The 27687-nt window shown below is 40.1% G+C and overlaps 2 protein-coding genes and 1 long non-coding RNA gene across 16 annotated transcripts in view; 1 reads left to right on the plus strand and 2 right to left on the minus strand.

Annotated features, from left to right (window-relative positions):
* The window catches only part of LOC133486657 (alsin-like), a 70520-nt gene extending 62647 nt beyond the window's left edge, over positions 1-7873 (plus strand). For 7 of the 9 annotated variants that reach the window (XM_061792136.1, XM_061792137.1, XM_061792139.1 and 4 more), the window contains 9 exons: positions 487-601; positions 668-825; positions 1631-1729; positions 1957-2139; positions 2668-2713; positions 3180-3241; positions 3376-3525; positions 4588-4684; positions 6144-7873. In XM_061792136.1, the coding sequence (XP_061648120.1) occupies positions 487-601; positions 668-825; positions 1631-1729; positions 1957-2139; positions 2668-2713; positions 3180-3241; positions 3376-3525; positions 4588-4684; positions 6144-6182 (949 nt within the window). In that variant the 3' untranslated portion in view covers positions 6183-7873. Of the gene's footprint in view, positions 1-486; positions 602-667; positions 826-1630; positions 1730-1956; positions 2140-2667; positions 2714-3175; positions 3242-3375; positions 3526-4587; positions 4685-6143 lie in introns of those variants that run through there. The other 2 variants (XM_061792142.1, XM_061792143.1) reach the window with 2 other exon arrangements.
* Positions 3712-6148, minus strand: LOC133486662 (uncharacterized). Its single transcript, XR_009791093.1, has 2 exons — positions 5720-6148; positions 3712-4718 (listed from the first exon to the last, which is right to left on the minus strand). It is a non-coding gene; the product is annotated as an uncharacterized LOC133486662 (long non-coding RNA).
* An 836-nt stretch (positions 7874-8709) lies between the features above and the next one.
* LOC133486660 (ras-related protein M-Ras) lies at positions 8710-26689 on the minus strand. 6 transcript variants are annotated; one of them, XM_061792151.1, is made up of 6 exons: positions 26562-26689; positions 18099-18370; positions 16895-17048; positions 15341-15440; positions 15114-15193; positions 8710-14683 (listed from the first exon to the last, which is right to left on the minus strand). In XM_061792151.1, the coding sequence occupies exons 2-6, from the start codon at positions 18289-18291 to the stop codon at positions 14584-14586; spliced, it is 627 nt and encodes a 208-aa protein (XP_061648135.1). In that variant the 5' UTR covers positions 18292-18370; positions 26562-26689; the 3' UTR covers positions 8710-14583. The 6 variants fall into 6 exon arrangements, with proteins under 6 accessions (XP_061648135.1, XP_061648134.1, XP_061648132.1 ...); XM_061792150.1 differs by having other exon boundaries at positions 18099-18365; positions 26562-26676; XM_061792148.1 differs by having other exon boundaries at positions 18099-18365; positions 26491-26675.
* Positions 26690-27687: the final 998 nt, after the last annotated feature.

The following is a 27687-nucleotide window of genomic DNA, read 5'->3' on the forward strand; positions in this document are numbered from 1 at the left end:
AAGTCAAAATGGCGGCGGATGTAAAAATAAAGTAAGTACAGTGGACCCCAGCTATTACTGGAGGGTAGGGACCGGACCCACGAGTAGTGAAAATCCCCGGGATTGACGCTCCTTATAATTGCATCGGAAAAAATGTATCAATAAATGTTTAACTCCCAAGGTTCTTGAATACGCTGGGATAAACCACCAATAAGCATTTTTAATGTTGATTCCCCCCCAAAAGGAAGAAACAAAAATAAAAACGGAAAAAAATTTGACCTTTTTTAAACAGCGAATAGGTGAATACACGTGTCGAACCGCGAGTGTGCATGGGTCCACTGTAGTATGTTGTACTTTGATTTGTGATTCAAATGTGAACATTCCGATTCGTGATTCATTTTTTTCTGGTGGATTTTTGAGTCAATTCAACTCACCACCAACTCGTTCCTCGCTCTTATTACGTGACTTGAACATTATACTTCTTTGTTACTGTGCGTCTATGTCTAGCCCAGACCTCAGCAGATATCAGAGCAAAGTGCTGGAGTGTTTGGAGTGTATTCCTCACCACGCGGATGCAGTCACCACCACAAATTATGACAACATACGAAAATACCTCGCTAAGGTATTTAAAGTGTTTGCATGGCATGCTTGTGTGCGTGCTTTTTCGAACTTTTTATGTTCATTATAGGCATGTGAGACACCGATCCACCCTCTTGGCTGGCTGGTGGAGACGCTGGTGACCGTCTACAGGATGACCTACCTGGGTGTGGAGTCAAACCACCGGCTGCTCAGGGAGGCTGTGAAGGAGGTGCAGGCCTACGTTAAACACTTCTACTCCATTGTCAGGTAACTCCATCGTCCTTTTTTTTACTCAGTTATTTCTATAAAGTTAGCACTGTGTGTTTTGGGGTTCTTCAGGTTTTTCTATTTGTGTCTGTCAGGTGATTTCCTTTATTTTCGTTTTTTTTTTATACAGCAGTGGTTTGAGTACCTCAAATGGTACATGGGCTCCCTCTAGTAATACGCAATAGAATTACTGAATTAGATGTTCAAACCGTGCATAATGTTACAGTGGCTTAAACATTTCCACTAAAGTACATATGTTAAATACAGTTCAGTTGTATTTAACTTTTAAGTACAATGCATTTAATCTTTTAAAATGGTTTTAAAACATTTATTTAGGTACTTTTTTTTAACATTGAGGTGTAATACATTTTAATTGAATTGAGTTTTTCTGTAAGCGAAGCGTTAATGTTCAAACTGCATAATGTTAAAGTGGTTTATGATATTAAGTATTTATTTTTAGGAATGAAATCGCTGGCTCGTTTTTTGATGAAGATTTCGGCATACGGCGCTCCTCTATTTAAATGTTGGTCATGATGGCAGGACTTGGAGAGCCAAGTAGTTTTTGAGTGGTACTTGAGGTGAAATGTTTGAGAACCACTGCTGCTGCCAGCTTCTCTTTCTACTCGTACGACAATTAATCATGTTCAAATATTTCTATATATATTGCCTCAACCCTAAATTAGGTTATTAGAAAAAATAAAATAAAACATATTTTCCTTCAAGCAAGATTGTGTTCGACGATTGAGGTTTCGCTGTACAGAAATAGTACAGTATTAGTAATCATCACACTACTTTTGTGTTCCAGGTTCCTGTTTCCTGGGTTACCAGATGATGGCAGCGTCCTCCCAGATACTCCCATTTCTCCGTGTAGAATCAGATACAGCTCGTTTACAGAAGAGCCAAGGTGGGTGTTGATGATGCCCACAGATAAAGGCGCCTATGACAGTGTGACGGCAGATTCTGGCAATATCTGGCTACAAATGTTTTTCATTTACAGGCTGATGTGCTGTACAAGTGGGTTGATTTATAGTTTGCATCTGAGCAAAAGTAGCGTTGTTATATTGCAGCTTATGCTCCAAATTGTGAACACGTGTTCATGTGAAGCCGTGACTCCTTGTTCTTCTCCCTCAGCTTCGTCTCAGTCGTGAGCTGCTCCACTCTGCTCCTCCCACTGCTGCTCCCTCAACTCTATCAACCTCTGTTCATGTTGTACTGCCTCCACGACGAACAGCAGGAGGCGCAATACTGGGAGCGCATCCTCCGACTCAACAAGCAGCCCGATCAGTCCTTGCTCAGCTTCCTGGGCGTTCAGCAGTGAGTGTTCAACATCATCACCCGCCACGTTGGTCGTGACCGATGATCTCGGGTTTCGATACTGTTGAAATCAGACTGCCTTTAGAAACGCGTTTGCAAATATGGAATTAAAAGGGAGCATTACTGTCATTGTTGTGGTGTAAAACTTCACAGCATCGTACCGGGAACGCTTTCTAATCATTTCGTGGCTTTCTTTACATGGAGATTGTTGGGGGGGAAAAAAGTTCATTCACAACAACGAATTTACTAGTTTCTATATATTCTCCCTGATGTTGCTTTTGATCACTTCTTGTTCTGTTTTAAAGTAAACTAATGCTTTTGAGTGTACAGTAAATGTATTCTTTACCAACGCGGTAAAAGGCTAACCGGATTGAATCTGATCTTGAAAATGTGTCTGGAACTATAACCATGATAATAATTTACATGTGGCTAAATTAATGGAACTTTTGTTAACAGCACTTGTATTCGATTTCCTTAGCAGTTGACATGTATGCAGTGTATGATTGTCTTTTTCTTCATTACTTACAGGAAGTTCTGGCCAATGTGGATGTCTGTTCTTGGGGAGAAAAAACAGGTCAGTTATTTTTCATGAACTGATTCTACTCACCTCCGATTTTCAGTCTCAAAGGAGACATGATAAAGTTTTCATAATTTTCACAATTGAATTCCCAATTGTCTTTATAACACGCGTTTGCCTCGCCTTGAATAGCAAAAGTCTGTGAATTATTGGCGTCCCCACAAGGGTTTTATGTTTGCCTATGGATACCACAAGATGGCGGCAAAGCACGAAAACGAGAGGCTCATAAAGCAGCGACATCTTGCATGTACACAGTCACGAACCCATAGTACATTCAGTAGTAGCTTAAAAACTGCAGAACTCTCACTCACAGACCTACTTTCAGTAATCGATAACATAAGATTCATTGTTTTCATTTCTCACTCCATTTGTATATGAACATATACAGTAGTCTTTTTTTCCCCATAATATGCCCCCTTTAAGTTGATTTCCTGTTGTGCCCTGTGTTACTGCTCCCTGACAGATTGTATCCAGCAGTAAAGACGTCAGTTTTGGTTGCGCTGTGGAGACACTCCAACAAATCAGGTAGCTTTTATTGGCCTCTTCAATGGGGCAAATATTCCGTTAAGACATTGTTGGAATGCATTCGGGTGTGAAGGTGCATCATTTAGCACTTGATTCATGAACATGACGCTAACTCCCACTTATATGTCTCACAGCACCACTTTCACTCCTTCGGAGAAACTCTTGGTCATCCAGAATACCTTTGAGGAGTTGACCCAGGAAATCAAACCAACGCAGGACGGTGACTTCCTGTGGTGCATGGACGACCTGCTCCCTCTCTTCCTCTACATTGTGCTTAGGGCGAGGTGCACGCACACATTTTGACACACATTGAACACTGGGAAAACAGTCAAACATTAATACAAAATGACAACACTTGCAAAGAGCATAAAACAGATGTTAAGGCCACGCCCCTTAAAGGCATACATTAACACACAATGTACTACTGTGTGTGACTTTTAGCAAAATTACAGTAAACTCACTACAAACTGTTGATTTCATTAGATTCTCTTTATTTTTAAACATTTAGATTTTACAATACAGCAGTGGCTTGCGATACGAGTTTACTATTCCGTGACCAGGCTCATATCTCAAAACACTCCTATTATCATTTCATATTGAAAGAAAATGGCTGTTGTATCCCTGTAGAACACACCCTACTTCTTCCAGATGGAAAGTGAAGTATGTGACTATAAGTGTGCTGGCTAACCCACCCTAATCTTACCTTAACCCACCCTAAACTGCTTTAAGACCCAACCCTAACTATAAAAAACTTCTTTGTTTTGATTTCCTACTGATGTGAAACATGTTTGGGATGGTCATCTCGTTACGTCTGTGTAGCCTGCCCTTCTCGTGACGTACGAGCCAATCATGTTGCAGTGGGGTGTGTCCTGCCTAGAAAATATGTGGAAATCCTTATAATGCGACTGTACCTTGTGTTGTTTTTCTTCCGTGGGTGCTTTTGCCAGTTGGCAAACCAGCCTAATGGTGCGATAGCGCCACCCCCTGGTATTGTCCTTCCTTTCCAAGGAAACCAATGATGGTTGCTGGATTTTAAAGTTTCTACCGCCTTCTAGTGGTCGGGTCCGAAGCGTACAATTTTTGCTCGTATCACGAGACAAAAAAAAAAATCAAGTGACGGCTTGTATCATGAAAATGTTGTAAGTCAAGGCACCACCGTACAGTGCTACTTTGCTTTATTAAAACATGTAACAACAATTGTGGGTGTTTTTTAGGAGCCTGGAACTGAGCAATGGCATTTGAATTCATTTCAATGGGGAAAAGGGATTTTAAATACACAAGTAATCGAGTTACAAGTTTGGTCACGGGAACTCTTTAAGTCATCATACAACTGTGCTCTTGTTCAGAATCAGAAACCTGGGTGCTGAAGTGAGTCTGATAGAAGACTTGATGGATCCCAATGTTCAGCATGGAGAGCTGGGACTCATGTTTACCACGCTGAAGGTGAGCCACCGCCACTTGCTCATTTTCTACTCGTCTGGAGTGAAAACAATTAAAAATTATTAAATTAAATCATATAAACACTAAATAAAAATTTTGTGTGGAGCGTTGCGTCTTACAATTAGCATAGCAGGTACACAGATGAACACACGGCTATTTTAAAGTGAACAATTCTTCAAAAGAAAGTTTTCAAGCTGCTCATGCCGCGCATGAATGAATTTTACTGTCAAACTTAACATAAAACAAAAGAGAGTTATATTATATATATATATATATCCTTCGCTTCTCGCGGGGGGTAGGGAACAGGCCAGACGGCAAATAACGAAAATCCGTGGACAATTGATGCCGATCATAATTGCATTTTAAAAAAAAAAAAAAAAGTTTGTTTTTATTTTTTAATCTAAACTCACCATTAACGTTTTTGGGGTTCGCTCCCCTACCAAAAATAAAAACATACAAAAAAGATTGCCGGGAAACAGATGAATTTAAAAAATAATAATAATCCGCAGATAGGTGAATCCATGTGTGCTGAACCACGAGTCTGCAGTGGTCCACTATACATGCTTTGTATTCATAACTTTGCCTTAAAGTTGACTTAGCGTCATGCTAACATATAATGGAAAACACCATCGACAATTCAACAAATAGCATCAAAGAGGCGGTGTTATAACAGATATTTGAACATAATGATGCAACAACACATGTAGACAGACAATATAGCAATATTGTTTTGGAGACTAAGACTCCCACCAGAGCAGGAGTTGTTCACTCCTCCATGTCCTGACTGCAAATGAATGACACTTGGACAAAGTCGTTACCGGCTAATTTAACTCTATCGCTCCCATCAAGCGAGCGCCCATACATTTTATTTTCAGTCGTGGGGACAGCACTTCATCACCAAACCGCTGAACTGCACTGAAAGGTGCGAATCGACAATTTAGCCAAACATTCGTGTATGTGCCAGTTATCAGAAGCTAGCGTTGGTAACACTGTTTGCTACCTAACGCTAATCTGTGCAAGCACCGCAGCTCTGCTTACCTGTTGGCTTTGATATGATAGTATTTCCATGCTTGCCAAGTCATGGTCGGAGAAACTCTCTGTGAGGACGATTTTATGTAAGTTAGCACAATTCTGACGACATCATTTGCAAAATTCAGAACAGCTCATTCGCTGACAGATTTCAGAAATAGCCAGATAGCCAAAGCTTTACCACCAAATCCCTCTGTAGTGTAAAAGTAGTGCTTTAGTGCCATCTTATGGCAGCTTGTTGCAAGGGAACTATACTCAAATCAGGGGAAGAGCTTAAAATAGTGCTTTGGCACTTCTTGCGGAATCTGTAAGCAATTGTAAACCATAGTGGGAGTTGGTTGTTCAATTTGTTGGGTGGGCAGGCAAATATTAAAAAAGTCAATTTTCCATAATAAGTATGACATACTGTATCTGACATCGGTGTGTGTGGCAGGCCTGCTACATGCAGATCCAGATGGAATCGATGATATAGCAGTGAGCAAGACTGACCGAACCCCAGTTCAAGCTACCAGGCAGTCCTACCATCCAGTACTACTAACAAGTATGTTTCCACACCTCTCACTGGATGTTCTCAACTTTAATTCTTTTTTTTTTTGCCCAATGGGATCTTATTGTAGCTCTGAACACATACACACGTACGCGTACAAACGTCTCAGGGATTTCAAGCACAGATACTACAATCGTTAAGTCTCTTTATACTGATGTTACATTCTGTTACATTGTACGTTTTTTTTAATGAATGGGAGCGAGGCAAAAAAATAATAATACTGCTGACTATTTGAATTTTGAAGCAAAAAAAAAAGAATTAGGTGTGCATGTTTTAGTCGACAATTTCTTTTTTTTTTTTTTTTTTTTTTTTAACATTTCACTGGTTGCAAACTGAATGTACATTTCTATTCTATCCCAAAATATACAGCGACGATATACAGGCGCTTCTTAATAAATTATAATATTGTATAAAAGTTAATTTGTTTCAGTAGTTCAATTCAAAAAGTGAAACTCTTATACTGTTTTATTAAACACATAGGAAAAATAGTTTTCAGAAGGCCAACTACTACCTAATTTCTACATTTAAAAATGATTCTTATGGGATATTCTCATTTCTTGGTGAATTTGGGGTTTTCGTTAGCTCTAAGCTATATTTAACAAAAATATTAAAAATGTAATCATGAAATATTTTATTCTCTGTGTTGTGACTATAGAATATGAGTTTCACTTTTCAAATTCAACTACAGTATTGAAATACATTGGGTTTTCCACAATATGAAAATGTATTGTGATGCTTTCTCTGGGAATAAGCGGCGCGTAAAGCTGTAGGCGTTTTAAAAAGGGAAAGCGCTTATACTGTATTTCTGTCTTTCGGGTTTTAATTTATAATGATTCTATTAACTGTCGGTTGAAAGCATTTCATGCAATTTGGTTGGTGTTTTTTTTGCACGCATAGCCATTGTCGTTAGTTTTTCAAGAACTACTACTGTGCTTATGTAAACGAATGAACAAAATCTAGCACTTTTTTTTTCCCCCTCTCACTGTGTTAACACGCAATTGCAAGTTTGTATTTTGTTAAGCCACCCATCAGGTGCATCAATTATTTACCAAGTATGTATCACAGTTCACAGTTGAATGTATAATATTATTGCAGTACTATACATGCATATAATCTCCTGTATGAAATGTCTTTTTGTTTTGGCCAGATTGTATCTTTTGATTTGTGCACTTATTCATTTTTAGAAGTCACAAAATACCTTGCAGGTATCAGCAGGAGTTACTGTATTATGTCAAGTCCTTGAATGCACAGTAATGAATGTATCACACCTTTCACGCACACATTTAGGATTTAATAAATTCATCACACATTTCAAATGTGTTAGACTGAATTCAACCATCTGATGATTTTTATTTAGCATATTTTCATAGAAAATGTAGTAAACAAGAAGAGAGCAATCATTTGTCACGGGAGAAATAAAGCATAATTTGTATTTGTCTAAAAATGTCCTAAATGAACAATGAATAGAGTTTATTGTATACTTGAGATTATTTTTGTAAAAGCAGATTAACAATGTACAGTATTTTTGTGACATTACTAAAGCACGCTAACACTTAACATATCAAATGTGTGGCTTTTGATTGACAGCTTAATTAAATGATTCATGTGATTTTGCATTCATGTGTAATGTTTTTTTGTGTGCTAACATATAGAACAATTTAAAGGGGGGGGGCGGTTGTGGAAAACCTCCCATCTGTTTAAGTAGTTCAATTCCAAAAGTGAAAGTAAAGTCATTACACAGTGAAATATTTCATAATTTTCTACCGTTCTGATGACTTTAATTGACGCTAATGAAAAACATGTATTACATAAGAAACAATAAAAATGATTTTTGATAACACAATTAGGTATGTTTTGGCCTTCTGAAAATAATTTTGTGTATATTTAATATATTTTCTCCGGGCACTCCGGTTTCCTCCCACATCCCAAAAACATGCATTAATTGGAGACTCACTGTGAGTGCGAATGGTTGTTTGTTTCTATGTGCCCTGCGATTGGCTGGCAACCAGTTCAGGGTGTACCCCGCCTCCTGCCCGATGACAGCTGGGATAGGCTCCAGCACGCCCGCGACCCTAGTGAGGAGAAGCGGCTCAGAAAATGGATGGATGGATGGATATTTAATATAACAGTAATTCTCAAAGTGTGGTTATAGTCCTCAATGGGACGTGAAAGAACAGGACGTAATGTGGTGATTTCAACTTTTTTTTTTTTTTTTTTTTAAATCTAGTACAGTACATTTTAGTCCAGTTCAGTTGTATTTAACATTTAAAGTACAATAATCATTTAATCATTTAGACGTGTTAGTGTTCAAACAATGTAGTTATAACAAGGAGCAATTCAATAAGTATTCCGTTCGATGCTGTTAACCACTCGGAATTAAAAAGCCAAACATACAATATCGAAAGTGAGACTAAAGCTGACAGTGGATGAAAAAAAAATAATAATAATTGAGTCAGTGTTGTCATAATACTTTTATTGTGATGGCCCCCCTGAGGCTAGATTAAAAAGGCACCGTTTGCGCCTCGGCTAGCTCCTCAGTCAGATACAAGACAAAAAAACCTGTCCAAAAAAAACAAACATTTAAAACCACACAGAGTGCCACAACTCCGAAATGTAAAATATTACGACGGGTCTTTTCAAAACGGGACAGAGACAGAAAAAGCCTCTTTTGTCAATTCATTTTTGTCACGTTTAAAAATATTTGACAACAAAAAGTGCTCGATTTAGCTCACATAACATTCAGGGTTTAACAACACTTTATTCACCTTCAATGTTTTGTATTTGGTCTGGCCAAACATTCATTAACGAACAGCAGAATTCTTTTTGTACCAGCTATTAATCCATAAGGGTTAAAAAATTAAATATAACACCCAGCTGTTACAGTGCATTTAGAAAGTTACAGCGCTTTTCACTATTTATTTTGTGTTCCTCAAAATCTGAGGGAAAAAAAGTTTCCCATATTGTCATTACCGGGTGTTGTGTGTAGAATTTTGCAGAACAAGTGAATTTCTGCTGTAACATAACAAAATGGGGGAAAAGTGAAGCGCTGTGAATACTGTACATTAGTTTGGTCTTAAAGGAATCCTTGGACAAAATGGATGCAAACATTGGATGGATGCAACTAAGATATTAGCTTAGCTTAGCATAAGGGTCAAACGAAAGAGTAGGTTGGCATTAGCGCAAGAAATGGTGCGTTAGTTGAGCAAAACAGTTGCTTAGCATAGCATTTGGGCAACAAAAGCACGTGTTTTCATAGCACAAGGTCTACAAACTGTACCCTAGCTCAGCATAAGGGCCAAAAGCAGCTTCTTAATATAGCTGCATAGCATAGGTGTAAGTAACATCAATGTATCATTACAGCTAAAAAAATTAAAACAGTTGCTTAGAAAAACAGGTGTTTTTAACATAGCCCAAGGGCCCTCTGTCAACATATGGGCCACAAACACTTTGTTTGCATCGCATTAGCGTAAGAAACAGCTGCTTAACTAAGCATTAGGGGTAGAAACAGTTGTCTAGTGGAACATTAGCGTAGCATTAGAACAAGAAACAAAGTTATTGTTTGAAACAGTTGCTTCACTTAGCATAAGGGCCACGAGCAGTTGTTTAGTATAACATTAGGTCAAAAAAAATCAAATAAAAAGCACAAGGTAAAAAAAACAACCAAAAAATTGCTTGTATAAGGGTAAGAAATGCATAACATTAGGGTAGCATTACACAAAGAAGTTGCGTAGCATACCAAATGGCTCAAAACAGATGCTTTACTAACTAGCTGTTAGCTTAGGATAAGGGTAGAAAATAGTTTAACATACTATACGAACAAGAAAGTTATTTAGTGTAACAGTAGCATTGGTGATTTAGAAAAAAAAAAGGGCTTAGCAGAGCACAGGGCGAGAAACAGTTGCTTCACACTCGAGGGTACGTTTGGAAAATAAATCTGACGCTCTCACAGCGCTGAGAGTGCAGCGTTCAGAGGGGCAGAGCGCACTCTATTTTCTATGACTTTACTAACGAGCGTGTTGGCCATTGGCAGGGATACGTCAGTGCGTCCGCCATATTGAATGTGTCAGTTCTGCCTGTCGTCCGGCCTCTCTCTCTCCTCAGTCAGAGCGGCGGAAGTGCGCACACTCCAACAACGCTCTGAGTTTCCGAACGTTCCGGAGTGAATTTCCGAACGTACCCAGTTACTTAGCATAGCAATAAAGCAAAAAAAAAAGAAAAGTTACTTAGATTACCAACGGTTTAACTGCATACATAGAAGTAGTTAGCTTAGCATTAGGACAAAAATAGTTCTTTTACATAGAATAAAAGCAAGAAACAGTTGGTTAGCATAGTACAATGGCTTGAAACAGTTGTTTTGCTTAGCATAGCATTAGGGCAAAAAAAAAAGTTTTTTATCATAGGGCTAGAATCTACCTTAGCTCAGCATAAGGTCCATTAACAGTTTTTTAGCATAACAGAGTAGGAAACCACTGGTTAAATTAGCATAAGGGCTAGATGCAGTTGTTCAACTGCACATTTAAGGGCCTAAAGTAGCTTAGCATAAGGGCAGGGAAAAAGTTCCTTAACATAGTATAGGAGCAAAAAGCAGTTGTTTCGTATAGCATTACAGCCAGAAACCGTAACATACACTAGGGGTGTCCAAACAACGGGCATGAGGACATTTTTGGCCCACTGTCCATTTTTTGTGTTGCGGGGTGACACCAACACAACTACTACTAATAATACTAAATTGTTTTATTTATAGAGCCTTTCTAGATATGAAAAAATATATATTTACAACTAAAAAAGTGAAATGTGAATAACGATAATTCAGTTTCAGAACCAAAAATATGTTCGTCCACTTTTTGCTGTCTCATGATCTGATTTGAGAACATAGCACATTAATAATGAATTACAATTGTCACGTGAACAATGCTTTCACAATTTTCAGTTTATTACAGAATGCTGGTTTTGGTTCTGAATATGGAGATCAGCCCAGTGCAGGGGCGGATCTATTTTAGTGGGAAAAATCATGAAAAATGCGAAACTTCATCACCTTTCACAGGAAGCTGTGACGTATCAGTTTCTCAAAATAACTCTTAATATATAATAGCTTGATGGATAGGTTTTAGTGTGCTTAAAAAAAACAGTTGAAGAATATCAAAGTGGTCCTTGCATCCTTAAGTTTTTCTATATACGCCCCTCGAAGGAAAAGGTTTGGACACCCCTGCATACAGTAAATGCTTTGGTGGCTGAGTTTTATCTTTGGATACGAAGCCGTTTCAAGCTTTTCTGCTAGGCTAAGCTAAACATCTGCTAACTTAGACAGACATAAATACTGTAGTAGTGTGATCTTCATCCACATGCATTGACTCCACGATTTGATGTCCCAGTGAAAAATAAACAGAAACAAGAGAAACCTTTTCCACATGGCTATTGAGCTCAAAAGGCAAAGAAAACCCCAGAATCTATTTTGAAGTCCCATAAAAGGAAACAAAAACAGGTTGGGGAATGTTTTCTTTTTTTTCTTTTTGTCCAGGTCTGGGACACGCTGAGGTAACGTACATCAATATATTATTGTTTAAAAAACACACACACATTTTCCGATCAATAAGACAAAATGGTATCAAACCTACACGATGCAACATTGTCATAAGACACATTCAATAATTTTTCGAGTCACTTTTTCAGTCTTTGTGAGGTCCCTTTAATGTCCAATGTTGATACCTCCTTTTATTTCTAGGTGGCTTTGCATGCCATTCACTTTATTTATTTTCCCTTTGAAGACCTCAAGTGCACATTTGGTCTCATTCCCAGTCCTTATGAATACAACAGGCATACCCAGACACACGGGGCTACAACACTGATGCTTTTTTTTTTTTTTTTTTTTCCCTCTTTTCTTCTGGAGTTTTAGATTCCAAACTGTTTGGACTATTTCACTTCTCGTATGCCCAGAGGAAAGTCCGAAATTGCGTTAAAAGTGCAAAAATGTATTCTTTGACGGACAATTCATTCAGACAACAGGTTACCCAAATGTTTTGTTTTTTTCCTAGCGCGCTAACAGTACAAGCCATTTCATAGGTTATTAAATTGTACATTCCCATCCGACCTTCCCTTGAATGTCTCGCTGCTGATCTAAAATCGTTGTCGTATTTTGACGTCATATTGCCTCATGGAGGTAAAGGCTTTTCAAAGTCCCATTGTACTAGTCCCAGGGCTTCGTGTGCTGTCCCTTCGCTGAGTGTGATTGGTCTACCATGAACCTGAATTCATTGGTTTGCAAAGCTCCCACATAACAACTATAAAGAAGTCAGATCACATTAGTTTGGCATTTCAAGCACCCACTATCAATGTTGAGATCGTAACTTTCACATCCAATGTGAGAGAAATTTGTGGATTTTCTATTCACAATAAAGATGACCTACCGACGAGTATTACTGGGGCCACAATGATGGCGGGGGTCGGGGGATACAACATAAATTAAGTCATATTTTTGAGAATTAAGTGGTGATATTAGAAGAAAAATTACATTTTACAAAAATAAAATCAATATTATGAGGGAGGAACACATTGATTTTACTAGAAAAAAGGCCCCCAATAATAATTTCAAAAAAAAATATGCAAAAAAAAAAAAATCATACTACGGGTACAACAGCATAATTTTCAAAGGGGAAAAATATTATTTTACAAGGGTAAAGTCTTAGTATTACATACTGTTAGAAAAAAGTTGTTTTTTTCTGAGACTAAAGTGATATGAAAAAAAAGTCAAGATTTTACAAAAATAAAAACTGCTTAATTGTCCTAGAATAAAATCCTACTAATGCAAAAAAAAATCTGTAAACTGGAATATTATGGGTAAAAATAAAATTGTTTTTTACAAAAATAAAGTCAAAATTACGGTGAAAAGTCATCATTTTCCCAAAAAGTAATACATTTAGCGAAAATGACATTTAAGTCATGATATTTAGGTTCTCTCATGGAAAAGTAAACATTTTCTGAGAATAAAGCAATATTACAAGAAAGATGCCAATTTTACAAAAAGAAAAGCTGAACTTAAGGAGAAAAGAGCTTAATTTTGAGAGGAAAAGAAATTGGCAAAAAACAAAAGAATTAATAATTCCACAAGGATAAAGTTGTATTGTTACGGAGGAAAAGTCAATTCAGTGAGAATGAAGAGAATAAAGTTGTACTAATAATAGAAATGTTAATATAAAGAGAAAATGATCATAATTTACAAGTCAAATAGAGAAAATAAGTGTTTTGATTAAAATTCTGAATTAAATAATTAAATTAATACATGTATTAAAGTATTTTGTGAAGCCAATTACAAGAAAAAGCCTCTTTCACAAAGTTAATTGTTTTGAGTTATACTACTGTGGGGGGGGGGAAAAAAATTCAATGTCATTTTCAAAGAAAAAGTTAAGTTATTACCGTAAAAACCTGAAGAAAGATGTACTATGACAAAAAGTCAATTTAATGAGAATAAACTCACACTCTTAAGAATGAGGATCTTAAACCCATCACTGTCAATGTTTTATATACAGAAACAGCATCATTGTACGAGCAGTTTTATGTGGCTATTCACGCAACGTTTCACCTTTTTTTTTTTTTTCACATATTACTACTACCTTATTCTCTTAACTGTACGACTTCCCCTCCAAATGTAACATTTTTCTTTTCTACGTGGCCTGGATACATTGTAAAGGTTTTGCACCAATATCCTGTCACTTTCCCTTTTGAGTTGTAGCTGGAACCGTGTTTTGCATTAACACATACACTTGACCAACTTTCGATTTACAATGACAAGACTTAAAAGTTATTGGACACGCTACAAAGTTCACTGGTCAAACACAACATGGATTTCCTCCGCTCGTTCCAACACGTTCTTCATAACATCCATTTGTTAATGTTTCACTCTTTTCCATCACGTCCCACTGTGATGTCTACTCAGTGGAGAGAACACAGAACCAAAACCACCAACTCGTGGGTGCTCTTCTCCCTGGGATGGCGAGTGATGACTAGTAGAAATCCATGAAACACATCCTTCCTTTTTTTTTTTTTTTTTTTTGTCGATGTGATTGCGGGCCATCTTCATTTCCCCCCCAGAGTCTGCTTCCTTGTGCCATATTGGAAAACACCAAATAAACATGTCAGTACTTTTGGTTCAGTATTAACAGGGGTACGACATCAAAATCCTCCATGGAAAAATGGAGGCGAAAGACCCCCCCCCCCCAGTTGTCTCCCTTTTTTGTGCTCCAGTAGTCATGGACTTACTGGGGAGTTCCCTGCCAACCGAAGGTATTCGTGTGTACGTGTGTTATGTGGGAATGATTGAGGAGGAAAGAGGTCACAATATGACGCAGCGGAATCTGTGAGAACCTGTGGATCGTTCCGCTCTCCATTTCAGCTTCTTCTTCTTCTTCTGGTTTCGCTCGGGGACTTGTTGTCTGAAAGGACACCAACGCTGACTTGAGGATAGACTCAAAGTAAGAAAGTGCAAGTGACGCGTACTTTTGTGTCAAGTCAACGGATTTCAGTACAGTGGTACGAGTGAGCTTCAGATACGCTGCTACTAGATGGCAGCAGTGAACAGCACGCCATCCAGCCGGCGGCCCATAAATCCCTCCAACTTAGACCATTCCGACCTGAAATATGTATCCTTATCTGGATCTGAACCAAAATCTAATGGGTTCTCCCTGGCGCCTCCTGTGACAGGATTCTTGGAAATCAGGTAAGATGTGTTTTGGCATATTACTGCTGACAAACCAAGCGTCGCACATGGGAAACAATACTTGCCTTGTGCTTGGCGGAGGTAATTATTGAAAACGGTGACAAGCGTGTTAAGACAAGAAACGACATCGGTGAGCCTAGATTTACCTTATAACACGGACCAGCTCGTGGAAGGCCTTGTCCACATTCATTGGAGGGTCCTTGGCACTGGTTTCAATGTAAGTTATCTAAACAAAGCAGACAAGATACTTGTATGATCTCATTTTGTGCAAAAAACAGTGCTCTAACGATACTTGTTGGTGTGATGGGTAATTTTATACAAATAGTCTTAATGGCTTGTTCTTATGTATGTGTTTGCCGTAGGTGCTACTTACATTATGTTTTGCAGCCATCTCTTGGCCCTGGTCAGTGGTGATCTTTCTCAAATGGACCAAGTCCACCTTGTTTGCCACCAGCACCATAGGAAAAGCCTCCCTGTGAAAAGAAACACAACAAGTAAGAGTTTATTAATCTACAATTTATAAACTTGTCAGATTTGGAGTTGAACTCAAATTTTCCTGAAAAATACAACTTCGTTGTACACATTTTGACATAAGATGAGTAATTCTCATAGTGTGGTACGAGTACCTCTAGTGAGTATGCAAAAGAATCATTGAATTAAATGTTCAAACTGTGCAAAATGTTACAGTGGCTTCAAACTTTTTCCAAATCTAGTTCAGTACAGGTCAGTGGTATTGAACTTTTAAGTACAATCATTTGCACTAAATCTTTTACAAATGTTTGTTTTCATACATTTATTTAGGTAACATTTTTAATTTTCATGTTCAATACATTTGAATTGAATCATTAAATTAGTTTTTTTTATTTTCCTATATTTAAGCACAGCGTTAATGTTCAAACTGTACATAATGATACAGTGGCTTCCAATAATATAAAAAAAAGACCTTTTAGGAATAAAACCTCTGCCTCGTTTTTGAACTTTTGGGGCTACTATGATATAGTGTTTTAACGTTCGCCATTATGGTGGTACTTGGTGTGAAACCTTTGAGAACTACTGCATTAGCACACCTTATTAGACCTCATTTTGGCCAACATCAAAAGCTGAGTGTGTCCCAATTCCAACCTTTACTAATCCAAGGCACCCATTTTTAGATAGAATAGATAAACTAATTTAAAAATGACTCATTAAATTGGATAATTTCCCGCAGCAGCCTAGTGTGCCGTGCGACCCAGATTGGAGTTGTGTATTTTGAGTTTTGCGACACATTTTGAAAATAGGACTGAATTGAAAGAAGAATGTGCCTGTACTGTATGCACGGGAAGTTACCGTAAAGTGTTTCATGTTCGAGTTCCAGCTGTGAATAAAGTTGTCGACTGTCGACATTAAGTTTGGACATTTCTGAATTGATCTTTTTAAATTTGACCAAATCAAAGTTACAAGTACCACCGCATATACAGTCAATGGGAAATGATGTGGAGCACAGTGCAGCTTAATATCAACGGACAACATGTTTGGTTTTACTTCCTCTTTCCTACCATGTCAAAGTCCCTTTTAGAGGTGACTGTTGGTCACAATTACTTGCATATTTAGAAACATGTCTTACATTTTGGTCCAACGGGCGGTGGAGTTTTAAATAAAAGGAAGAAGTTCTCTGATAACTGACAAAACTAGGAGAGGACAATACCACCCAGCAACGTTTCAGCTGAGCATGCAAAGACCAACCTGGCTGATTTTGTTCATTAGAAGTCAAAGTGTTTATTTATTTTTTTTAAAAACGACCAGCGCCTTGACAGCTGGAAAAAAAAAATGTGTGGGAGTTGAAACATGCGTAATTATGTGATTACCTGAGACAATGGTGTTACTTTAGGATATTTAAATTACACAGTAAAATAATGTAGTATAAGTGTGTATTTGCATGTTGTCTAACCTGTCTTTGACCCGTAGTATCAGCTGATGGAAGCGGTCAACGTGTTCAAAGCTGGCCTTGTCCGTCACCGAGAAGACGATGAGGAAGCCGTCTCCTGTCCTCATGTACTGCTCCCGCATGGCACTGAACTCCTCCTGACCGGCTGTGTCCAGCACTAGGTGGGTGCATACGAGCACAAAAACCCAGGAAAAATAAGATTTATAACTACAGATGTTTGATAACACTTTTTTCAGACCAATACCACTAGTACTTTTGATGCACAATTTCATTAAATGCAATGGCAGATAATTGTGAATAAAGACCTCACCGATGTGTGAAACCGCCGCAGTATAGCTAGCACCAACTGCTGGTAAGGAGCACTTACTCGATGTCAGATTTTTTTTATCCTTGCGTATCGGTGGCTGGCATACCCAATACTATGGAATACAGCCAATACCACCAGTATTCACCATCCCTAGTTATATGCTGAAAATTGTCATTCATGATCATGCTTAAGGAACATTTTAAAATTGTCACAAACATTTTTCACTTGAGGGGTTGGGACCAAGCCCTGCTGCGAATAGCGAAAATCCATGAGTAATTGAATGCCGCCCTAATAAGGTTTACTTACTTATAGATGCCAGAAGCTGGCGGCAAAACACTACTTTTAGTTGAGTCTTTGGTGTGTCTTTAATAGAAGCTCCTCCTCTCACTCCAACAAATCCTTGGCACCAAGGCGCCACGCGATTGTACCAAAGCACAACTTTTATATTAGACAAGAATTTGGCCTGAGTTTTTCAGCAAATAATTGAGGACAAAAATCTGCAAATGGGTGAATTTGTATCAAATTGCAAATATATGGGGGTACACCGTAACCCTTTGTTAGGTATATTTAAATGTAACAGGTCACCACAGTGTACCGGTGGGTAGTACGTCTGCCTCACAGTAGAGAGGTTCTGGGTTTGAATCTTGGCCTGGACCCTCCTGCGTGTAATTTGCATATTCTCCCTGTGTTTGCGAGGGTTTTCCCTAGGTGCTCTAGCTCCCTCCCACATTCCAAGAAAATGCATGTTAGTTTCACTGATGTTAATATGAATGCTTGTTTGTCTATACGAGTGCTGCGCTTGGCTGGCAACCTGTCCAGGGAGTACCCTGCCTGTCAAATTTCTGCTCACCCATCCTCCCTTGACGAAGGCTTGACAAACGTGCGTTCATTTCCACTCACCGTCCAGTATGGCCCACTGTCCGTCGATCTCTGTGTGTTTAAGGTATGAGTCCTCTATGGTGGGATCATAGTCCGGCACAAAGATCTTCTGGAAAAACTGGATGGTGAGCGCACTCTTGCCGACGCCGCCGTCTCCCACCACGACCAGCTTGTACGTTGGCAGGTTGTCGCTTGGCACCGCGCTGGTCGCCATGGCTACCCCTCAGCGGCAGCGACGGCGATAGAGGTGTAAGGGCGGCTCGTGTTTGGCAGTTACGATGCACCGGTCTATACTTAAAAACAGAGAGAAAAGACTTGACTGGGACGGGCTGCTGAGTTGATACCTTGACATTTTTTTTTGTATGTAACTCCTTTGTGACCACAATGACAAAGATTACCGCTAAGATCGTAGCACAAAGTGGAGAAGAAACGCACTCAACTGTTACAAGCAGCAATATTGCATTCTCTAGGACAGTGTGTTTTCTGTGGTTGCTGCTTTTTATCTCAGCAGGGCTCACTCTGGCAACCCACAAAGGGCCTTTACGGTAAATGCAGCCCTTTTTTTCCTTGTAGCATAGCGACTGCGTAACTGCCATTGTGATGAAAGCTGGCCGACAAAGATTAAACATTTTCCCATTGTTTGAGAGCCAAAGCTTGAATCTAGCAAGAGTCTAAAAATATGAAAGAATAGTTAATAAGACCACTTGGATCTCCAGTGAATTCAAGGTGGCACCAGTAAAGGGAGATACTGTAGTTGAACTACTACTACTACTACTACTACAGTAGTAACTCGCTTCCTTTTCCCATGGCTGTTGCGCACGCTCTGTCTCTGAATAATGTCCTCTTGCACCCTTAACAGTCACCCTTGGGCAGGCGAAAGTAGAACAAAGTGGTCCCACGCGCAGAATCAATAAACTACAGGGGTTCCACAGTTCACAGCAGTCCCCATATATAAAGTGATGAGGTTACAAACGGTGCGGCGTGAACTAGTTTGCGCAGTAGCATAAGGATACTTCATCACGTGGCACAAGAAACCACGCACCGTAACCAGTGCACTTTCTGTTTTTCGCTGGATTGTTAAATATTTATGGTCTACAAGTGTTTTACATCCAAATATTTACTAGAATTATTACTTCACTACTGTGTCTGCTATCACAAAAAAAATTACGTTTCCAGGTATGATGAGAGATTCAGACGCCTGCAGCCATGCCGGACCAATATAGTAATTATATATACACCGTGATTTCTCAAGTAGAATATGCACTTGAGTATAATATGCACCCCCCCCCAAAATCGCCATTTTGAAGGAAATTGTTCCTTGTCCTGATGTATTATACGCGCCCCCCCCCCCCCCCCCTCCCCTCCACCTCCAATGCTAAAGAAATTGAAGTATTGTCTGTATTTAATTTGGGTTTTGAAAGTAATATTCTGGTCTGTGTGCATGCGCTGACAAAATACATTTCGTTAAATTCTGAAATTTCTCATCGGATAACGTTTGCATCACTTCCAAACCATTTCTACTCACATTCTCATATTAGTAAAGAACAAAGATAGTGATCGACTCAAATCAATGCTCAATAATGACTATGGGCATCGTTTGAATTTTAGCGATTCCAGTTCCGATTATTGATTCTGATTCTTTTAGGGGGCTGGGTCAAAAAAGTCCAAATTATGAACATCCATTTTCTTAGCAGCCCACAGCATAGACTAAAGTGAAAATTTGACCCGAGGTTCTTTATAACCAGTATCAATATTAAACCTATGAACTAAAAGGCAATGTGTTTGGAACTAACCCAATTGACTTATTCATTAATTAATGTTTCAGCTAAAAGTTAAAAAGTTTTAACTATTTTATTGGTGGCACGCCGGTCGACTGGTTAGCACATCTGCCTCACAGTTCTGAGGACCGGGGTTCAAATCCCGGCCCCGCCTGTGTGGAGTTTGCATGTTCTCCCCGTGCCTGCGTGGGTTTTCTTTGGGAACTCCGGTTTCCTCCCACATCCCAAAAACATGCATGGTTGGTTAATTGAAGACTAAATTGCCCAGAGGTGTGAATGTGCATGCGAATGGTTGTTTGTTTCTATGTGCCCTGCGATTGGCTGGTGACCAGTTCAGGGTGTACCCGCCTCTTGCCCGAAGATAACTGGGATAGGCTCCAGGACGCCCACGACCCTCGTGAGGATAAGCGGTACAAGTTAAAACAGTTATTTTAACAATGCTATATAGCTGCCCCTGTATTCTGTTTCATCACGTCAAATGGTTGATATGTGCAAGTTTTAACTTGACCACTTGTTTTAGGCTTGTAGCCTTTTATTTTGAAGGGTACGCACCGGAACTTAACCAGATTTTATTATTTTTTTTTTTCTTTTATTGGATGGAACCAAACGCTATAAAACGCTGATTTATTTCCCTACCCACTGATGAGGCACAAGGTTAGTGTTTGTGATACTGTGAGACGTTTAGGTGAATTTTGTCCCAATTCATTGTGATGTAATGTTGCTAACGGTGAAGTTTTAGCCCAATGTTAAGTTTTTTTTTTTTGTCATCGCCGCTTACGTTGGTTTGATGACTAAAATGAACGCTAAAAACCATTAGTGCAAAAGTGCAAGCAACCGTTTACCTTGTTAGCTGTCTCAATGTGGGCATAGATGTATTTTATTGTTTCACTCACCAAAGTGGCTGAGAGTTGACTTCACTGAAGCTCCGCGCGGTGTAGGTTGAGGCTTAGAGCGCGTCAGACGCTGCGCATCGTTAAAGCCTCCTTTGCGCAATGTAATCTTATTCCAAGTGTTGGACTGTGGAAACTGGTCATTCATTTTAACAAAGTTAAGACACTTTTGTTCGCCGCCGTTGGGCACAAGCATGTCATCGTGCCCGTTCTTCTTCGTTGGTTTACGCCGCTTGTTCATTGCTTTTCGCCATTTCTTCGCGGCTGGCGGAATAGGCATCGAAACTGGTAAACCGAAATCTTTTAATTTGACCGGTTCCTGGAGAACCAGAACGTTAGTCCTGGTTCCAATCGATTCTCGATGCCCAACCCTAATAATAACTACAACATTTTAATAGCAGGAAACAATTTACCGTTATTCTCTACACACCACCACCATTCGTTCGCTTGGAGGTGGGGTGACGGGTAGTGCCACGCCGCAGGCTTGCAGGGTGGCCGCCCCAGTTGCCAGCCCGTGGTGTGGCCTGCTCAGGCGGATGCAGCGTTTACTGTCATCGTTACTTTACGCTGGCATTCACATAGGTAAAAAAAAAAAAAAAAAAAAGTAGACTGCAGCATGTTCCGACTTACTTACAAATTCAGGTTACGTCGCCGCTGTAGGAATAGACCTCAGTCACAAACAGAGAACTCTTTTGCTGTAGAATGACACTCAGTCAAGCACAGAACTCCGCCAAGGCCAAGCTGTTTGCAAATATTGCACCTTACTTGTGTTTGTTCATCTTTTTTTTGTAACTTCCTGTCCTTCAAATAAAAAATAAAAAAATACTTTTTTTGGCAAGATCCTCACCAAGATTTTAGCCAGTCTAAGATGGAAAAACAAGTGAGTCCGTCTCTGGGTCTGAACCAAAAACAGGCAAGATCAGAAGAAGACTAAACTAAACTCAACTGGGCAGAATGTTAAAGAAGAGGTGGGGCTTGGCTCGGTTAGGTGAAACAAAGCAAGTCTGAACTTCATATTCACTTTCATTTCTCTCCTGTTATCACATAGATGTTGTCAAAAGCGGTTCACAGTGTTCTGTTCACACCTCCGACACCACACCTCCAGTGTTTGAAGCTCGTGGTGAACATGTTTTGAGAGAAAACACGCACATTCAAACAAAGACAGATTGTACTGAAACCATGGTTACTGCCAACTTTTTCATTTCCCCCCCCCCTCCTAACTCATTCCTGTCTTTCCTCTTCTTGAATTTCAAAATGATTTACTGTCTTCACATTGTGGTTGTTGTTTTGACCTTATTCTGTGTTAATACACTCATGTATTAACACTTTGCACACGTTTGACACTCATCCTTTGCAGAAATGGTCGCATATGTGCAGTCCGGAGGCCCATATGGTCACAATCAATCTGCCAAAATGACAGAGGAGCTTCATTATGTGTCATTCAATCGTGCTATTCTAGAAGAACACTCACGCAACAGCCAGGGCACAATGTAGGAGAGAGTCCCAGAAAGAATGAGAAGTGGGAGACGAGCCCAGGGATGAGATGAGGGTGTGAAGAAATGTGAAGCAATGCCACACAAGGACTTGATGGTGCTGATGTGCTTATAACACATAGGGTTTAAAAGTCGTACATCGCCTGGCTCAAGTGACACAATTCAGATTTTAGACTTTCCAAGCAGCACCAATCGAATGTGTCATGGCAGACACAGAATGTGATATCTTCAGACCGTAATGATCCATCTTCCAAATGATGGATACAAATTTGATGGGTATCTGACGTGAAAGTGCAGTGTAAACACAGAAGTCAGAGATACACTGTCGATGTGAGCTTGACATGATCAATACATCAATCAGTATCGACCCAAACTACACAAACACATCGAAAAACACCCATTGTGAATCTAATCTGATTTTACAGGAGACTACCAATAAACCTGTCGCAAGGTGCTAAAATACAAAGTTGGGGGAAAATACTGGGCTGACCAATTTTGTCAATAAATCCGTACCTAATTTGGCATTTCAATGGTGTGCGCCCACAAAGACTCGCATGTATGTGAGCAAGCTTACGGGCAACCGGGAAACAGCTGTCAGCTGGCGACCGGCCATCTTATCCTGGCCTGCACAATGGAGGGAAGGAAGATGTTTCCTTCCTTTCCAAAGCCTGCCAGTCAGTATAAGCAGTAGGTGGACAATTTCAGAGCCAAAACCCCCAGCTTAAGCTCTCTCTCCAATCAAGTATGGATGGTTGTCACACAGGGAAAAACATGTGCAGTATACATATACAGTGTTCTATAAAATACTGCTGGTGATAGTTTTAGTATATTATGAAACAACTAAACAACAGATCACAAACTTTTTCTTGCTGCCACCAGTCAAATAAAACTGGAACATTGGAGCTACCTCTTGTTCGGTGCTGCAGTTTGTTGGGCTCTAGATTATGAAAGCACAAGCTGGATCAACAGTTAAATGAGATGAAGACGGTCTTAACATGTTGACATTGACAGGTTATGGATGTTTACCCTCAACTGCACAGTAGCAACTCATCCATCCATTTCCGATCATGCTTGTCCACAGAGTTGCGGGTGAGCTGCAGCTTGTCCCAGCTTACTATGGGCAGTAGGCGAGGTACGCCCTGAACTGGTCGCAAGTCAGTCGCATCAGTACCAACTCGGCTCAGAAAATAGTACCAGTGGAAACTGTAAACAACGTCTCAGTCAGAAAGACAAAACTAAAGTCTCTGGAACTTACTTTTTGGCATTCGAGGGCAGAAAGAAAACAGACCAGTGGAGTGTAGACTGTGATGTATAATACAGGAGGGCCTTGTATTATAATAGTCATGACATTTGAGGTTTTGAGCTCACAAAGGCCGCATGGCGTAAAATAACGTCGTCGCGCAGCTCAAGAAGGCCCACTCAGTTACCGACATATTGATTTTCATTATATTACCAAATTTTCACGACCATAAGGCGCACTTAAAAGTCTTAAATTTTCGCCTTATAATGCGCCGCACCTTATGTGTGCACCGAGTTCCAACATCTATAAATGTTGTTGTGTGATGAGCGCTCCGCTTGACTTTTTGTGTTTGTTTGTTTTTTAACCGCTTAACTGACTGGGAGCATTTCCGGGGTGTGCATTGTGCAAAACAACATCGGTTTGGCTAAGGGCCCCCAAAAATGTCATTTACGAAGAGACACGCTTACGAAGCACAGTTTAAACTTCAAGCTATCAGTTACGCGGAGGAACATGGGAAATCGAGCAGCCACGAGAGAATTCAAAATCAACGAATCCATGGTTCGCAAGTGGAGGAGGCAGGAAAACGAGCTTCGCCAAGTCAAGAAGACGAAGCTGAGTTTCCCCAGGAAAAAAAAGAAAAAGAAAACGCGGAAACAAGGCGAGGTGGCCCGAGTTGGAAGTCCAGCTCGAGCAATGGATTAATGAGCAATGAACAGCCGGGAGAAGCGTCTCTACAGTCACCATTCGACTGAGTACAATAACTCGGAGCTTGCCATCATTCCGGGAGGCTTGACGAACCGCTGGACATCCGTGTAAACAGATGAACACAACTTTACTAAGACTAGGAGGCAGCGCCGGGCAAGTTACGCCACCATATGTGAATGGATTGTGGATGCTTGGGCTAAGGTATCTGCTTTGACTGTTGTCCGAGCTTTCGCGAAAGCAGGCATCATTGCTGAACAGCCCCCCCGGCAACGAGACTGGCTCCGACAATGACGAGAGGGAACCCGGCGTGTTTGTTGGAGAACTTTCCCAGCTGTTCATTTCGGATACAGAAGATGATGACTTCGATGGATTTGTGGATGAGGATTGATCAAAAAATAATGTGGGTACATTGTTAAATACTTCAATAAAGTACAACCGAACTCAGTTTTGCTCCCGCTGCCTTTTTAAAAACATTGTTTTCGCGTGCATGCATGCTACCGTATGTTTTACCATGCCTGCACCCAATAATTCGGTGCGCCTTATGTATGTGTTAAATACAGAAATAGACCTGAGACTGCGCCTTTTAATACGGTGGCGCCTTATGTATGTGTTAAATACAGAAATAGACCCCGTAAATGAGACTGCGCCTTTTAATACGGTGCGCCTTATTGTTGTGAAAATACGGTATTTTAAATTTATGGCATAGAAGTTCATACAAATATTTACTGAACATTACTACTACATTAATGTAGGTTAATGATAGACCACAGCACATTCTGACTTACTGCATGGTTACAACTCAACACCGTGGGAACAGAACTTTGTCGTAAACCAAGGACCCCATGTATTGCAGATTGCTGTGTCCAAATCTTTGGTCATTTTTGACCAGACACTGACTTAGTGGAAAAAATGCCATTTGGGTGAAAGGCAGAATACACCCTGGACTGATCACCACTAAAACACAGTAGACGTTTAAATAAAGGCACATGATAAAACAATGGGCAAGAGGCGTAGGGTACAACCTGGATTGGTCCGGCCAATCGCAGGGCACATCTAGACAAACAACCACTTACACTCACATTCACACCTATATGGACAATTAGTCTTCAATTAACCAACCGTGTGTTTTTTGGTGGGAGGAAGCTGGAGTATCTGGAGAAAAAATTATAGAGGCCGCAAATGCAAAACTCTCCACAGTACGGCCTGAACTGAGATTTGAACCCAGAACCTCTCGACTGTGAGGCAGACATGCTACTAATCACTAGTAACACACGCTGACTCGTTTCTCTTCTTTTCAATAGAAATATGTCTTTCTAAAACTGAAAAAGTTTTCAGGAGCGCCATTTTTCCCCCCGTAAGTATATTTTCAATTCTTGATCATTACATAATGCTGTTCTGTGAAGCACCTGCTTGTGCACACTGCCCATTTTATGTGGGAAAACACATCCACATCCCTTCACACACACACTTTTTAGAGTCCTCCAAATAACCTTAACATGAATGTTTTGGGAATGTGGGAGGAAGTATCCGGAGAAAACCCATGCAAGCATGGGGGGGAGAGCGCATGCAAACTTCACACGAGAAGGCCCGGGCTGAGATTCAAACCCAGAAGCTCTTGGCTGCGAGACAGATGTGATAACCACTCGGTAAAATTAATGAAGACATATTTGTGATACAGCACCTGAATCTTGAACATCAGTCACATCATCACGAGCAGAGGGGCGTGTGTGTGTTTCCGCTTACTGTTGCTTCGAAATGATCTCATCCTATGATTAAACGCAACAAAAATCTGTGTGTCCTCTGCACAGACGTTCACCAGCCTGTGTGCCCATTCAGTAGCTCAACACTCAGTGTAAGAGGGGTGCGAGGATTCCGCAGGCGCAAATCAATCACCCCCCCCCGCCCCCCCCTATTGATGTCAATGACAGAACGATATACACAAGAGTCGAGGCCCCCGTGCTTTATAGCTTTTTATTCGAGCGTGTGTAAAAGCCCAACAGCAGCCGGCCACGCATAACACATTTAAGTGGCTTCGTCGTCGTTCTCAAGTTTTTCAGCACAAATGCGATTTCCGCAAAACCAGGAGCGAATCGTGCCGCAAACATCACTCGCGCCGTCATTAGTCGACTAGTTATTACTACATCAGTGGCACTAACCAAAGCCACTTGAAGGGGCCATTTCTACGCCAAGTAGTAGGGGAATTGAACGCCACATGACCAGTAGGTGTTACCCTGCCAGAACCATCCGCGAAAACAAAACGTCTCTCAAGCTCTTGTCTTTTTTTCCCTCGACAACACAGCCACTTACCGATAGGTGCTCCGCAGACGTGAAGGCGAAAAACAACCTTCAAGACGACATAATTTTTTTTTTTTAAGCACCTCTTGGCTTCACTCCGCCGCCACCACCGCCGCCGCCGCCGCCGCCGCCGCTGCTGCCGGTCCCTCCGCCGCCGCCCTCGCGCCGCAGTCGGGCTTCCCACATCTGCGGAACAATACGTCGAGTAGCTCGTCTTTGTATTGCAACAGCTGATGCTATTAATAGAGTCGCCCCAAAGGGGTGAACGACTTTTTTTTGTAAACGCTCAAAACTATTTTATACTTATTTTTTTGATTCAGTAGGATATATTAAGTTACAATAAAACGACAAAAAGCATATTGACTTTCCCCCAATGCCGTTTCTTATGTTTGTGTAGAAATGTCACAATTGTCGTGAAAGAATTCCCCTTTCAGTGAAATGGATTGCTCCCCAAGTCTTTAAAGGGGTATAGTACGGTCAAAAGAAGAGGAGACCAAAGAATGTGGTGGTTTTCAGAGGGGAATTTTTTTCTCTTTCTTTTTTTTTCTTTTTTAGTCACAGGATGGAAAGCTACAAGCTACGGAAGCGTATTGCATTCACTCAGATTTAAAAAAAAAAACCTCGTTTTTCTGAGTAATTTTTTGGGGGGCTTTGTTTTTTTAAAATATTTTTTAATGTTTTGTCTACTTATTTTCTCAGTTTTTCTGTCTAATTTCCCACCCGGTTTTATGAATCCCCCACCCCTGTTTTTCTGAGTAATTCTGTTCCTGTTTTTTCGAGTAATTTCCCCCCCCCCCCTTTTTTTTTCCTGACAATTTTGTTTCTGTTTTTCTTTTTTTTTTTTTTTTTTCCACCTATTCTATTGACTAATTTTTCTGAGTTATCAAGACAGATCGAACTCACGCGGACTGCAACTGACTCTTTGCGGATTCCGTAGTAAGCAACATGACCGGTTTATTTAGTTTGATTTTGATATGGGTTTAAGACACTGGGAAATACTCCTGTCTTTGAGTCACATAGATGGTATTGTTATTAGTCATTAGAAAAAAAATAGTCAGAAAAACAGAAAAATATAGTCAGGAAAAACAGGGGGGTAATTACTCAAGCATTTTTTGTTTTTGTCATTGATTTATTGTACTGAAAGTCATTTGACTGAAAAGAACAAGAGTAGGTTTTCATCATGGCATGAATGCTAACAGCATGTTTACT

The sequence above is a fragment of the Phyllopteryx taeniolatus genome, chromosome 12 (assembly GCF_024500385.1).
Source record: "Phyllopteryx taeniolatus isolate TA_2022b chromosome 12, UOR_Ptae_1.2, whole genome shotgun sequence".
NCBI classification, from domain to species: domain Eukaryota; kingdom Metazoa; phylum Chordata; class Actinopteri; order Syngnathiformes; family Syngnathidae; genus Phyllopteryx; species Phyllopteryx taeniolatus.

Excerpts from the sequence above, each read along its gene's own strand:
- LOC133486660 (XM_061792151.1), bottom strand. The coding sequence starts at position 18,291 with ATGGCGACCAGCGCGGTGCCAAGCGACAACCTGCCAACGTACAAGCTG. Across the intron at positions 15,441-16,894 it reads ATACTACGGGTCAAAGACAG|GGAGGCTTTTCCTATGGTGC; the intron begins GTTAGACAACAT and ends TTCTTTTCACAG. Across the intron at positions 15,194-15,340 it reads AGATGGCTGCAAAACATAAT|ATAACTTACATTGAAACCAG; the intron begins GTAAGTAGCACC and ends TGCTTTGTTTAG.